The 14,494-nt window shown below is 37.2% G+C and overlaps 3 protein-coding genes across 6 annotated transcripts; 2 read left to right on the top strand and 1 right to left on the bottom strand.

The window, feature by feature from the left end:
- The first annotated feature begins 994 nt into the window (after positions 1–994).
- Positions 995–3,488, top strand: LOC110413653 (protein BPS1, chloroplastic-like). Of its 2 annotated transcripts, none has more exons than XM_021424557.2 (3): positions 995–1,123; positions 1,356–1,384; positions 2,196–3,488. In XM_021424557.2, the coding sequence occupies exon 3, from the start codon at positions 2,210–2,212 to the stop codon at positions 3,266–3,268; it is 1,059 nt and encodes a 352-aa protein (XP_021280232.1). In that variant the 5' UTR covers positions 995–1,123; positions 1,356–1,384; positions 2,196–2,209; the 3' UTR covers positions 3,269–3,488. The 2 variants fall into 2 exon arrangements, with proteins under 2 accessions (XP_021280232.1, XP_021280233.1); XM_021424558.2 differs by having other exon boundaries at positions 1,047–1,123; positions 1,306–1,384.
- A 3,270-nt stretch (positions 3,489–6,758) lies between these two features.
- On the top strand, positions 6,759–11,401 carry LOC110413652 (mitogen-activated protein kinase homolog MMK2). Of its 2 annotated transcripts, XR_002444946.2 has the most exons (8): positions 6,759–6,979; positions 7,165–7,398; positions 8,176–8,305; positions 9,008–9,145; positions 9,291–9,623; positions 10,349–10,532; positions 10,802–11,035; positions 11,149–11,401. XR_002444946.2 is itself a non-coding variant. In XM_021424556.2 (7 exons), the coding sequence occupies exons 2-7, from the start codon at positions 7,232–7,234 to the stop codon at positions 10,972–10,974; spliced, it is 1,125 nt and encodes a 374-aa protein (XP_021280231.1). In that variant the 5' UTR covers positions 6,759–6,979; positions 7,165–7,231; the 3' UTR covers positions 10,975–11,401. The 2 variants fall into 2 exon arrangements, 1 of the variants encoding a protein (XP_021280231.1); XM_021424556.2 differs by having other exon boundaries at positions 10,802–11,401.
- Positions 11,402–11,613: 212 nt separating this feature from the next.
- On the bottom strand, positions 11,614–14,443 carry LOC110413651 (putative polygalacturonase). 2 transcript variants are annotated; one of them, XM_021424555.2, is made up of 6 exons: positions 14,235–14,443; positions 13,571–13,903; positions 12,992–13,112; positions 12,732–12,906; positions 12,567–12,637; positions 11,614–12,486 (listed from the first exon to the last, which is right to left on the bottom strand). In XM_021424555.2, exons 1-6 carry the CDS (start codon positions 14,268–14,270, stop codon positions 11,777–11,779), a joined length of 1,446 nt encoding a protein of 481 aa, XP_021280230.1. In that variant the 5' UTR covers positions 14,271–14,443; the 3' UTR covers positions 11,614–11,776. The 2 variants fall into 2 exon arrangements, with proteins under 2 accessions (XP_021280230.1, XP_021280229.1); XM_021424554.1 differs by lacking the exon at positions 14,235–14,443 and having other exon boundaries at positions 13,571–13,963.
- Between the last annotated feature and the right edge of the window lie 51 nt (positions 14,444–14,494).

Genomic DNA, 14,494 nt, shown 5'->3' with positions numbered 1-14,494 from the left:
ATTAATCGTGTTAAAGTAAAAAATTATATATAAATTAATTAATTTTATTAATTGTATTTAAATATGTTAAATTTTTAACACATATTATATCTTGTAACTTGTATTATTTATACGCTCACCTTTGATACCCTGATTACAGAATCATTACGGCAATGAAATGAAGAATGAGGTTGACATAAGGAACGCATCGTGATCTAGAATCTTCATTCGTTAAGCGGCCAGCAACCGTAGGATTATGTGAACAAACTAGTAAAAACTACAAGAATTAGAATCAGCGTGCGGGAATGCTGCCTCTGACCAAATTCCAGAGAAAGGGTCACCATCCCTTCCATTGGAAAAGGTAAAAGATTGCATGCTGTGCTTGGAATGCCTTAACCAAAACCAATAATATTATCAAGGAACCGTGTTCCATGCGTTAAAACCTTCACTATTAGTTTTCACCATCTTCTGTAAGCAACCCTAAAACCAATTATATAGATAGATTATGTTATAATCTCGTTAATAAATAAATTTAAAAGTTAAAAATTTTGATTTTTATATTTTATGAAGTAACACTGTAGTATATAAATCTTATATATCGATAATTTATTAATATAAATTTAATATATAAATAGTATAATAAAGTCTTTGTGTCAATAGTAATCATAAAGACAATCTCGTTTTCTAGACGTTGGAAAAGAAAAATCAGACTTGGAAACATCCAGCTGGCAGCTCATTTATGTCCGTTGGATTTGAGCAGAACCCTGATTGATTTTCGGTGGTTACAATAAACGGGTTAGGTGGGGCTGGCGTCTGGCCCATTGGAAAAAACGAGAAAAAGAGAATCCCAATTGAAAAGTCCACACCGACGAGCCGACGGCCCCTTAAACAAATAAACAAAATTGGAAAAAACAAAAATTTGCTATTCGTTATCTCCAATACTTTCCATTAATCGTCTTCCACGTGTATATTCTGTGACCGATTACTCGTAACAGGCAGTGATCACATCAACACTCCTCATCTTCAACTACTACAGAAAAAGACGATCGACATGGTCCAAGGGCGATATTTCAACGAAACCACAACAACCGCGTTTTGAAGCTTTCATCGAAATTCCCCAAATCTCTTACGAGTACTAGGGCAGGTTTAATTCTGATCTCTCTCTTGTTCCTATTTATTCTCTCTTTTTTTTATTTTAAACTTTTCAAATGCTTTTCTTTGCAATCGTGAAGAAAACAATTTTTTTTTGTTCCATTTTGGAGATGAAGATTCTTAGTTTTTGAAACATTTTGAGGTTCTGATTTGTTTTTTATCTTCAATTCTTAGCAAATCCCTAACATATCTGTGGACAATTTTGGTTCTGCTTGGTGTAATAGGTATCTTGGCGTAAAGATCTAAAATTTGGGTAAGTTTTTTTTTTTGTTTTATTTGTTTAGAGATTTGTTTGACTTCATATTTCTGGATTTTTTTGTGTTAGATTTGCTTCAGATTCATCAGATCTGGCTCTAGTTTATGTGTTTTTGACTTTGGATGTTAAAGATTTGTGTTTAAAGATGCGATTTTTAGGATATCTTTGAAGTTTTATGTTGTGGAATGATTTTTATTTGTGTAGAAATGACCAGTCTGTTTCTCTTTATCAAGTTGACCTAATAATCAAGGGGGAAATTATGTAGAAATAAAGCAAAAGATAAGGTGGATAACCAGGGGAGGAAATGAAGGTAATCGAGGAGATATCTGTGTACTACGTTGATTGCTTTCTTTCCATCTCCCCTGGATTTATAGTTACACCATCTCTTTTGCATGTATTCGTCATGATTTTGGTGTCGAATAAATGGTCTTGGCTGCTGTCAATCATTTGTCTGTATCCACAAAATTCATCTTATCTAATTGTGTATGATCCTTACGGGGGTTAGATCTGCTTGCTATGGTTTTGGAGAAGGGTTCAAGTTAATTTCCCTTTTGATTAGAAATGAGAGGGAGGGATAAGTTGAGGCACCCTTATTGTTGGTCATGGAACTTAATGGTTTGTCACGAGTATGGAGACGATGACTTTAAAGCTTGGCCTGTGTATGTTGTAAAGATGAGGTTTAGGGTTTGACCTATGGGAATTCAGGGTGTTTGATGTTTGTCATAATCCTTGGAATTATTCATGGTGATTTGATTTTGGAGTCTGGTTTTTGTTATGATGATTGAATATTTTGTTTTGGATCTTGCAGTAAGTAACAGTGAAATGAGTCGATCTCAGGAACCACATCGCCCTTTCTTCCCTTTTGCAAATCCTTTCCGTATGATATCACCCAAGGGTTCTCAGTTGTCTCCAAGACTTCTTTCTTTGTTGAACACGTTTGAGGCCACCCTGTCAGAGAGGCTGCAAAAACTTGTGCCAAAAGACAAGGATGACATCCTTCGCTTGTCATGGATGAAACTAGCTATGGAGTCACTTTCTGAGATTCACTGTGACATAAAAAACCTGATAACTGAGCTTGAGCTTCCTGTGACTGATTGGGATGAGAAATGGATAGATGTGTACCTGGACATCAGCGTGAAGTTGCTTGATATTAGTATTGCTTACACCTCCGAGCTTACACGGCTCAATCACGGCCATCTGTTGCTTCAGTGTGTTTTGCATAAGTTGGAATCCAACTCCTCAGAGCAGTTCATGCGGGCCTGTTCCTCACTTGATAGCTGGAGACAGCATATTGGCTCAAAAAATCCCAGGCTTGAAACTTGTCGCCCAATCCTGGACAATCTAGTGGAATCATTGAACTTGCCTAAGGTTAAGAACTCTGCGAAAGGAAAGGTGTTGATGCGCGCAATGTATGGAGCTAAGGTGGCAACTGTATATATCTGTAGTGTCTTTTCTGCAGCTTTCTCTGGTTCTGCCAAGAATTTATTAGATTTACCTGTTCCTGATACACTACCATGGGCACAAGTTTTTTCAAATGTGCAAACTACCGTGAATGCAGAAATTAGAAATATATTTTCTTGTGGAAAATTTACAGTTTTAAGAGAACTGGATGCTGTCGATGCACTTGTCAAGAAATTGTATCCTTTGCTCCAAGATGGGTTGGGTCCTATTGAAGAGGTAACGTTTAAGAACTCTGTTTCAGATTTGAGAAAATCAGCAGATAAACTTTCGCAAGGGCTAGATAATCTTTCAAAGGTAGTTGATGGCTTTTTCAAAATAGTTTTGAGCGGGCGTGATGCTTTACTTTGTAATCTAAGAGTAGGTGGTACTGTCCCAAATTCAATGCTAGGAGGAAATGTAGGAGAGCAAGTTGTGAGGTGAATCATGAATGTGATGAAGATAAACTCTTCTGTGTTCAGATGGTTTAGGTATCGGACTGCCTGTTTTCCGACTAGCAGACATATACCACCTTGTTTGGGTTATGGCAGTACATGTGGTGTGAGTTGTAAGGTGTGTTACAATACTAATTTACATCATTGTACGTGTATTTGTACCATGCTATGTCAAAAATTATATATAGAGGCTTATATTTGTTTGCAAATGTTCTTTAGTTGTTAATATTATCAATTGTCATTACCCTGGGATATCAGTTATCAATGTGTTGCTGAACTCCTTTAGCTTTGCAGCTCAGCCTATTATTGACACGTATAGCATGCTTTAGTGATGAGACGATGACTCTGAAGATCATGCGTTTAACCGTTCGTATATTTTTGATGTCGGATGCTTGATATGAAGTGGATGATAGGTTTGGATTCAAGTGATATATATCCAAGTTCAACTCTTTCAAATTTAGTGAGGGGCTACTCTAGTTGTGTACTTTCTGATCTTTGCAAGCTTTTCTTTCACCCCGGACATCACTCCATCACTAACTATATTTATCTTTGTACTGAATCTATTCTTCTCAACCGGGGAGAAGTTCCTTCCTGATGAAACATGTCAGCAAAGTCCTTGGAACTTCCAAATTTATCAGTTTCGTTGAAACTGACGATTGGTGCTCAATCTAGATGGACGATGGTATCATGACAATGGCAGGTGAAGCGAGAAGAGTTGCATTGATAGTGTATATAAATTATAGGTTGTCAAGCTATCAAAATTTGCTATCTCATTAATAAAATAAAATTAAAATCTATTAAAAATTTAAAATTAAATATTACAAATTTTGTAACATTTAATGGGGTAAAAAATTAAATTTTTTTTACTCTCTTTAAAATCTGTTCCACTTGTGTGTCTAACCCTTTTTATTTGAAAAGTTTTTATAGATCTTCCATGCTTGTCTAAAAAGTCTTTAAGATTTTGTTTTTCTTTTTTTTTTTAAAGTTGTTTTATTTTTTGAGAAAGAGTAACTTTCCCTGTATATTCTAATTCATTTTTCCCTTTGACCTTTCTCTTGTTTTCTTTAAACAATTGAACATTTATTTAAGTTCAATTTTACTTTACATGTAATTGATTAAGATTTGAAATTGATAATGAAATTTTTAATTTTGAGATTAAGAGTTTTTGTCTATATTCTTGTCATTGATTTAATTAACTACTTTCATGGGATTATAATGGGTATTACTTTTTATATGTTTTATAATGAAAGAATTCATTGATTAATTTTTTTTTAAGAGTACTTATTGATTGATTTAACAATTTTGATTTTTTAAATCATGAGACACAACTTTAATTTTGATTGGTTTCAATGGTAGGAGACAAAAGTTAGGTATGTTATATTGTTTCTACAATTGCCCTAGATCTAAACCTAAAAATAAGTAAAGATGATAATAATGCAAAGCGAGGCATCTCATGGAAGTGAGTGTATAGTAAAAACTTTTAATTATCGTTATTTTTGAAATTATATAATTTTACCAAATTTAATCTTAAAGAAAGAAGAAGAGGAGAGGAAGATAATGAACTTGGAGAGAAATTTAAAAAATACAAAAAAGAAACAGTTACGAGGAAGTTGGAGAGTGAATTTTTTTTTTAAAAAAATATTAATATTTAATTTTAAATTAAAAAATATAGACTGTTTATATATTAAATATAAATATATTTTTTAAAATCTTACTACTGATTGTTTTCCTAATCATCAGACTAACCTAACCTCCCATGACCGGGTGGCACGGCCTTTGCGCCTTGAGTCAAGACTCAAGAGACACGGAGCCCAGGTCCTCGGTTCTCCCACTCCCACGATCCTCTTCAGTAAAAACGAAAGAAATTAGAGTGTATTATCGTCTTTTAGTACCCAAACTTGGCTACTATGATTAGGCCTTGGGGTTATGGCTGCGGATTTTGCAGACCTTGTAAGGGCCAGAGAGAAGTTGAGCTACAAGGAGTTCTTCTTTTTTTGTCTTTATTATATATGTTTGCCCATGACATCTGACTCTTTTCTGTTATTTTCCAATAGGAAATTATCAATTTACTAGTATTAAAATATTTGAATTGAGCTTGATCCAGTTGAACAAATGGGAGTTAAGAGTTCAGGTTACAGCTCATTTTGCAGAGTTTTAAGTATGACTATTTATAAGCCTGATGCTGGGAAAGTTTCATATCGTAAATATTTAAAACCTAGAATCCATGATTCGACATAATAACCCGTTTACAAAGGCATTCGTTAGTATTTAGCATCATTTGCCAGCAACGTTAACGCTATTTTATATTTTGGGACCAATTGGCTGCCTGGTGGTGGAATCAATGGCGTCAGGGAGCATGCCCAAGCAGCAAGCAATCAGGTTACTACCGTGTGAAATAAACTACAACTAACATAATAACAAATGGTCGCAGTGCTCAGTGAGAGCAGAAAGACAAAAGTGGTTGCTGTGAAATTGGACTTCATTTGCCAAACAAAACTTTCTATAACGGAAGCAAACTTGAACTACTAAAATATATAATTGCTCCAAAATTTCTTGACCTAGACCGACCATTCCATGCCAAGCTGAGAAATTGCCTCCATCTTCTTCATGCAACCTTACCGCGCTGACCCGGCAGTGATTCTATACATTAAACCAGACAAAAAACAGACTTTGACTATTGATTTGCATGACTTGACCTATTAGTTCTTTGACAGTGATTATATGAACTCGACTCTTTGACAATGAACATCTCACGTAAAAACTGTTCCAACACTGGCTTGTTTTGCAGATTCCCAACTGGATTGTCCAAAATTCCTCAGTAAAATTATATTGAAGCCCCGAGGCTCGGGGGTTACGATTGGAGTTTAGGGCCATGGCTTGACGTTAAATTTCAATACGCAGGCATTAATATTTATATGTCAAGCTTTTGCTTTCAACATAGGTGTCTTCGTATTCAAATGATTCGAATTGAGCTATGCTATTAAATTTCTTGTAAGATATCGCACGACCATATTTTTATATTGGATGGCCATTTGCCAGTTCTCGGAATTAATTAGCCTTCACCCGCCATTGTCAAGTGGCGAAAGCCATCACGTTTCCATCTACCAAATTAAACGTTTCGACCCCATGTTGTATTATTATAACGCAATAATTCACCTGGGTCTGAGACATCAGGAAGTTCAAAATGGGGCCTTGGGTAAGGAAATTTTCCACCACCCATGTGATTATGTGAACAACATTTTAGCATCAAATTTCCAGTTTGTTACATAGAAAACATTTACTCGTTCGTATAAATCCCAACTTTTTTGACTTGGAGTATTGTCCCAAGTCACTCAGATTAAGAGGAAACAAGATATTAGTTTTAGGAAAAATGGATTTGTTGGGCTTGACCTTGAGGTCCTTTGACTAGGAACACGGAGTAACCATGACTTTTGACCATAGAAGGCTTTAGACAAAATTCGTGTATAATAATCCAGAAAAAGAATACAGAACACAAATCTTACTATGTCGCAGGGCGATATCATAGAAGCCTGTAAGAATCCTCACAACTTGCTGGGGAAACTATAAAACCATATAAAACTTTCCCTGGAAAGCCACAAAAAAGAAAACAGAGGAAAATTTAGGAAGAAAGAGAAGGAAAGAAAGGTGTATCTGGAAGGTGGAATCTTCACGGGCGACTCAAGCTTTTCCAGTTCAAAAGGTTCACACTCGTCTTGGAAAAAAATAATGGCAGTAACCCAAAGGGGAAATTTAAAAAAGAAAATTAAAAAAGGAGAAACTTTACAACTACCGACACGCTCTCCCAAATTTTAGCCCCCCCTTTCCTTTCCTTTCTTTTCCTTCTTTCTCTCCCTCTCTTCTGAGTTTTAGCTGTTATCACTGCAGAGATTTTTCCTTCTTTCTTTCGGGTTGGAGTTGGGTCCGGGTTATCCAACATTCGGGTCCCGAAAGCATGTCAATAGAGTCCAGCACTGGGTCAGGGGATCACGGCATCAAAGGAATACCAACTCATGGTGGACGCTATGTTCAGTACAACGTCTATGGTAACCTCTTCGAAGTTTCCAGAAAGTACGTCCCTCCTATCCGCCCCGTTGGCCGCGGTGCTTATGGTATCGTCTGGTAAGTTTTCTTTTTTTTTTTCTTCTTTCTTCTTCTTTAAACCTTGTTTGCGCTAAAGTTTCGATTTTGATTGAGTTCTTCTTCATTTTATGATCTGGGTTTGTCTTACTCTCGAGGTTCTACGTGATAGTTTTCAAGAATTCGAAATATGATGTTAAGTTAAGGCTTTTTTTTTGGTGGGGTTTCTTTGTTAGATTAAGTTTCTTGATTTTAATAACTTATTTACATTTTGTTATGAGAAATTGATATTAGTAAGGCCTGTATTTTGCTTGATATCTGTTAATTCAGAATAAAGCTTGCAATTCTTTAGGATGATACAGGCTAGGTTGTTTTTCTTTTGTTTTTGAGCGCATTATAATCGCTCTATCTTTGGTGAATGAATGATTGACCTTTGCCTTTACTTCATCTAGGATTGAGAGTGACACTCGACTGTGGCTCTTATTATCGTTTTTAGCTGTGTTTTCAGTTTTGCGGTGTGCTTGATTTAATGAAATTAAGCTTCCAAATTTAGGGCCAAATTGAAGTGAATGAGTCTAGGATTCTATAAAATTAAGATTGCATTGGTTTCAAACAACCATATAGCAATTTGCATCTATGCTCATGCATGATGTGTGAGTTTGCATTCATTTGGTTAATTGGTTATCATCACTCATGATATGCCAATTGTGTTTTTGAGTGGCTTGAAGAAAAATTACCATTCTGCTTATTCACTTACTTTCTATTTGTTGCTAATAATATGAAGCTAAGATGTGATTTTTTTCCCCCACTTTTTGTTAGTGCTGCTATGAATTCGGAGACACGGGAGGAGGTTGCTATCAAGAAAATTGGTAATGCATTTGACAACAGGATTGATGCCAAAAGGACATTGCGAGAGATCAAGCTTCTTCGTCACATGGAGCATGAGAATGTAAGTTTTGTGAGCTTAATAGTTCACATGTTCAGCTATTTGTTGGACATTTCAATATGTGTTTAAGTCAATATACCCCTAATTGTTAGGCTCATTGGTTAATGTAAGGGTGAAGTTGCTGTGGCCGTTTAAACCATCTGTGGAAATGAAAAAGTTCCTTTCTTTCCATCATGTAAGGCTTGGACCATCCTTTAAAAAAGGAGATAAAAACAATATCCACATGTTTGTCCCCATTTGTGTAATCACAGGCATTTGTGCAAACCTTCCTGTTGATTTGAGTTCCTTGGGAAGATATTTTATCAATTAAGCAAGGGCCAATTTATGATATTATGCATAAACCTTCATTGTTCATTTGCATGTTAGAAAAAACTACCTAAAGAGGCTTTTCCTAAATCGTGTGAAAACTGTTGTTATCAGTCTTTATATGCTTTGATTAAATTGGTGGGCATTTAGTTTTGCAACATGCAAATTATTAGCTGTGACTAATTAAGTGTTCTTATCAGAATTTTCTTGTTTGACTAATGCTTTTATCATTTCAACCGACAGAGGACAGGTTCTATGTTAGTTTCTTACTCTTAGGCTTGGATAACAAAGTCGCTTCACTTTATATATCTGCATCTTAATAGTGACATGAGATTCTACTAAAGTAGTTAATCTCTGATTGTGGAATTAATATAACTGATTGGTCCTTTATTTCTTCAGGTGATTGCCATTAAAGACATCATACGGCCTCCACAGAGGGAAAACTTTAATGATGTCTACATCGTTTATGAACTGATGGACACTGATCTTCATCAAATCATACGATCCAACCAAGCATTGACAGATGATCATTGTCGGGTTGGTACCAAATGCATTCCCTCATTTAAATGATACTGGAATATTCCTACTATTTGTTGTCAAATTCAGTTAGAAACATCGTATGATCGTATTTAGCAGCTTAGAAGCTGGAACCATTGTTGATTATGCAGTGCTACTCTTGCAGTACTTTCTATATCAGGTTTTACGAGGGCTCAAATATGTGCATTCAGCAAATGTTTTGCATCGTGATTTGAAGCCCAGCAATTTGCTTCTGAATGCAAATTGTGACCTTAAAATTGGAGATTTTGGGCTTGCAAGGACAACATCTGAAACTGATTTTATGACAGAATATGTAGTTACTCGTTGGTACCGGGCACCAGAATTGCTTTTGAATTGTTCTGAGTACACTGCTGCAATTGATATTTGGTCGGTGGGTTGCATACTTGGTGAAATCATGACTAGACAACCTCTCTTCCCTGGCAAAGACTATGTGCATCAACTGAGGCTTATCACAGAGGTACGTTTTCTAGAATTTTCTCACAAGAAACTACATGAAAGCTGTTTAGATGCTCTTTAACACCTTATTGTTTCTTGTAGTTTGAAGATCTTTTAAGCGCATCCTACCATGTCATTTGGTATATGTTTTGGCCCATTTCTGTTGGCCCTTTGATTGCATGATTCTCAGATGTATTTTCCCTCCTCTGTGAAATTGCATAATCTTGAATTCTAACAAGGAGCTTAAACCGGCAATAGTCAGGGCTATCCAAGAAATGCTTCTTCTGAACAAGTAGGTTAGATGGTTGAGCATTTAGGCTGTAAGGTATAGATGCAAAATCAAAATCTCCAAAGAATGAGTTCTATGATCGTCCAAGGAAGAGAATACTTCTTTGTTTTTAAAAAATGAAAAATGTAGCCTTCTAGCTGTGAATTGTGGAGAGTATTGCCTGGGTACTCACTTTTTAACCCCATGTCTCCTGCTTCTTTTACCTTTACTTGGTTAGCTGTTTTAAATTCTGTAAAATTAACATGGACAATGCATTCCTGTGCAATATTAATTTGTTTGTTCTTTTTTTAGTTCTGGTTTTCCTTTGACAATTGTGTCCTAAGAAATGCTGTAGATATTTTTCCTATCTCCAGAAAACTGAACACAGTTTTTCTGAAGGGGTTGAGTTTTTGCTTATCTTGATTGAAATAGAACAAAGTATGCTAAATTTGGGCATATTTTCCTTTACCTTGGAATAGCTTATAGGTTCACCGGATGATTCCAGTCTCGGGTTCCTTCGAAGTGACAATGCCAGAAGATATGTTAGGCAGCTTCCACAATACCCAAGACAAAATTTCTCTGGTAGATTTACTAACATGTCACCTGGTGCTGTTGATTTGTTAGAGAAGATGCTTATCTTTGATCCCCATAGGCGCATTACAGGTATAATAGTCGCTGATTTTTTACTGCTAGTTCATGATAAGATTGTGGTTAATTTAAGATTCAGATAGTTCCTATGTTTGTTTGAGCAGAAGTTGCTATTTTATGCTTAAGTTTTGAGCAGGCATTGGAAAATTTGTCATGATGCTTGGAACCATATTGTCCCTAGCTGACCCCACCCTAACCCACGCCTCGCCTCCCTTCCCTTTTTCTTGTACACCACCGTAAGGTTTATTTTTCTTCATTTACTAACTTTTTATTGTTTCTTGCAGTCGATGAGGCTTTATGCCACCAATACTTGGCACCTCTTCATGACATCAATGAGGAGCCTGTTTGCCCAAGGCCTTTTAGTTTTGATTTTGAGCAACCATCTTTTACTGAAGAAAATATCAAGGAGCTCATCTATAGAGAATCTGTTAAATACAATCCAGACCCAATTCATTGAGGATGAGGTGTTGTATATGCCTGGAAGTGTACGTAGTGGCTCTGGTTTGCTGCCATAGTAGGTAGGATTCATCATTCTCTTTTGAGATTAGAAAGATATCGACTCAGCTTAGAATACTCTTAAACAGACTGAGAGTTTATTCAACTTCCATCTCGCGTCTCTTGCTGCCTGCAGCATTTAAATTTGTGAGGAGGAGGTACTAGTGCACTGGTTGTCAATTGTCCTGCTCATCAGAATGAGCTTCAACCTCTAGTTGGAGAAAGCTCTACTTTTGACTGTAGAGAGATTAGTTATTTGAGCCATGACACTGTTAACAGTTCATTTCATCTCGAGGAGTGAACTAGAAGTCTGTACACGTGGAGCATGTATTCTGTATATGGCCATGTAGGCTTTCTTGGGTACGGAAATACACGAGGAATTGCTTTAATTGTGTTGATTCTGTGGACTTTTCATACTCTTGTCAGGAAACTGCTTAAAAATTTTGTATATGTTGCTTGTAACAAGCTGGTTGCTCCTGGAATTCCTTCTGATCTGGTTTTTGTCGGGTGTCTAGTTGAATTGGTGATAGGTGGTTTTGTTAAAAATGTTAAGGACAAAAGCTAGATACCTTTTGCCTGTGGACGATTCTTACAATGCCTGTACGAACATAATTTCTCGAAGATACATTCAATTTACATTAAATATAATGTAACTCTTCATAAGATGAGAAACAGCAACATTAAGGATAGACTCAAAGAGGTCCCAACTGCGAGAACTCTAACTACATCTGGCAACCAACTTAGTTCTACGTTACTAGTATCAGTCACACATAATTCACCCTATAGGTACAACTTTTGAGCACCACCCTATCAATGGACAATGGCTCTGGCGGGAAGTCGCAAGCTGTAATTTTTTTCGGCCCTTGGTCAGGTAACAGGTCACATGGCCGAGGGCTTACTCCGCTTGTGATCCCCTCAATGTCAGTGCAAGTCCATGGCACCTTCTTAGCCTTGGCTGCCAGTCCAATGGTGACATTCGATATACAGATTTGCGTAAATGGATCACCTTCAATTCCTTCCAACCTGGCCGCCATCGACGCATTGTCCGCCACGACGTCTCTGTAATTGATCCCTTGAATCACGGGCAGTGCATTGGGGTCGTAGTGATTATCAGCATGCGCTTTATAGTTTCCTGTCATCCAAAACACCCATTTCATGGTGTGCAAAGTCATTCTCTTCACGTATATGTCTTTTACGAACCCTCCTCTTCCTCTAGCAGTCTTGATCCTGACCCCAGATTCTGTGTGGACGGCGGTGATGTCTTCTGCTCTGACATCCTGGATTCCACCCGACATCTCGCTTCCCAACGCAATGGCTGCGCTGTAAGGAGAAATGCATGTCAGCCGCCTGATGACTAATTGTTTGGTGGGCATCCCGAATGAAATGCCATACTCATCCCAACCACTCTTCACTGCTATGCAGTCATCTCCTGAGACTATGTAGCAGTCCTCAATTCTAACATTTGTGCAAGAATCTGACCATCAAATCAAAACAAACAATTCTTAGAGATTGATCACAAGTTAATATTGCTGGCTTCAAAGTAAAAATTAATACCAGGATTGATGCCATCCGTATTTGGAGATGTGATAGGAGCAATGATGGTAACGCCTTGTACAAGAATATTACTGCATCAACAGAAACAAAAACCAAGAATTAATCATGTCTCTACGTCGTTTCCACGTGGAGGGATGTGATTGAAGAAGCATAAACTGCTTTTACCTGCTGTAAACTGGATGAACATTCCATGTTGGGGAGTTGAGAAGAGTTAAATTTGATATCTGAATATTATCAGAGTACATGAATTCGATTAGGTAAGGTCGGGTGTATTTCAGTTTGCCCTTGTGGAAATTTTGCCACCAGAATGCACCTTGACCATCAATTGTACCATTGGCCCCTGATAAACCAAGATTATATATAATATATGTAGAGTCCATTAATCAGCTTGAATTGATGCAAATAAAACAAAAATAAAAATTTACCTGTAACAATGACGTCGGTGAGATTAGTTCCAAAAATGAGGCTGGTAAACCTTCCTCCAGCTGCATCCCTTCCTCGACCATACGATGGCAATGGCTTCAAAACAGGCCACTCGCTCATATCCTAAACCAAGTGGTTAGTCAAAGAGTTAGTAAGGTTAGATAAAATGGACCAACGCTGTCTGGGCTACCTAATACAGCACATAATTCGAAATCACCTACTAACAGTTAGTAGTAAAGAATTAGTGGACTGTGATTTTGGCACATAAAAAGTCGTCTATGGCAGTCAATTTCACGTCTGAAATTGCCTGTGTTTGGGATTTCTGAGTCTTGGTTAGGTGCAAGTTTGCTAGAATTTCAAGTCCTATAGTTGTAGTGACACCTGGAAAGAGGAATATCTTTCATGTCAAAGATTGCCCTTGTTTTGCTCTAAACAGAACCTTATTATTCCGGCCACCTGGAGTACATCGGACTTCTAGCACGTTTCCAACATAAGTAAAAGTATACGAGGTTAATAACCTGAAACATGAATTTGGTGCAACTTTCAGTAAGCAGTAGAAAAAATGATGTGACGAATCAAACCTGAGAAGCAAGGAGAACAGCATCCTTGTGAAGATAAAGAGTGAAATGGCTGGTGAGGCTAAAGCTACCAGTCAGCCATTGTCCAGCAGGAACATATAGCTGAGCCCCCCCATCGGATGCATACTGGCTGAGACGATTAACTGCATCCTGAAATGCTTTAGTATTTGATGTTTTCCCGTCACCAACTCCTCCAAAATCAGTTATTGATGCAGTGTGTTCTCTGCAACTTATAGCTGTGTACTCAAAGGACTCCAGTGTCCTTCCTTTCCTGGCCTCAGCTCCTCTTAGACCCGAGATTGCCACCAGAATAAGGACTGTGGCTATCTTGGTTACCTGCAAGGTCAAGAAGGTAACAGAGAAGAGAAAGTAAGTACCCATTAGATGAACTCATGAGGAAATGATGAGCCAATTAACATGGTTTAGTATGACTTTTTTTGTTAAGGGGAAGTTAGAAGCTTGGTTATGAACCAGAATGGACAAATGGGAGCAAAAAAAAGACCATGTCAAGAAACACAAAAGGTTTTGGTACAAAAATGCAGGGAAATGGACTGTCAAGTGATTAACCACCACTTGGAAAAAAAAATCAAGCTAGAATGAATATGCTTTGTTTGTAAATGGAGGAAGAAGGAAACAAGATGGAGAAAAGGTGTGAAAGATATATTACTAGGATTCTCATTGGACTCAACCCTAACAACTCCATTGTTGGAAATGAAGACCAGAACTTGCTTTGGGTGATGTGTTTGCTAGACAGACAAATGATGCATATATAAGGTGAAAAGTTCACTGTAGCAATTGGATAGGTTCACGTTTTCAGCTATTGGGACTTCTTGTCCTGCTTCAAAGTGAAGCATTGTTTATAATGGTTGTACTTTAAAATTGTTCAGCTGATCTTCTTTTTCTCTTTTTTAATTTGAGAAAGGAAAC

Source organism: Theobroma umbraticum, unplaced genomic scaffold, assembly GCF_002168275.2.
Source record: "Theobroma umbraticum cultivar Fairchild unplaced genomic scaffold, ASM216827v3 scaffold_4.1, whole genome shotgun sequence".
NCBI classification, from domain to species: domain Eukaryota; kingdom Viridiplantae; phylum Streptophyta; class Magnoliopsida; order Malvales; family Malvaceae; genus Theobroma; species Theobroma umbraticum.
The sequence above is the reverse complement of the archived record's forward strand: the minus strand, read 5'-3'. Positions and strand labels throughout refer to the sequence as shown.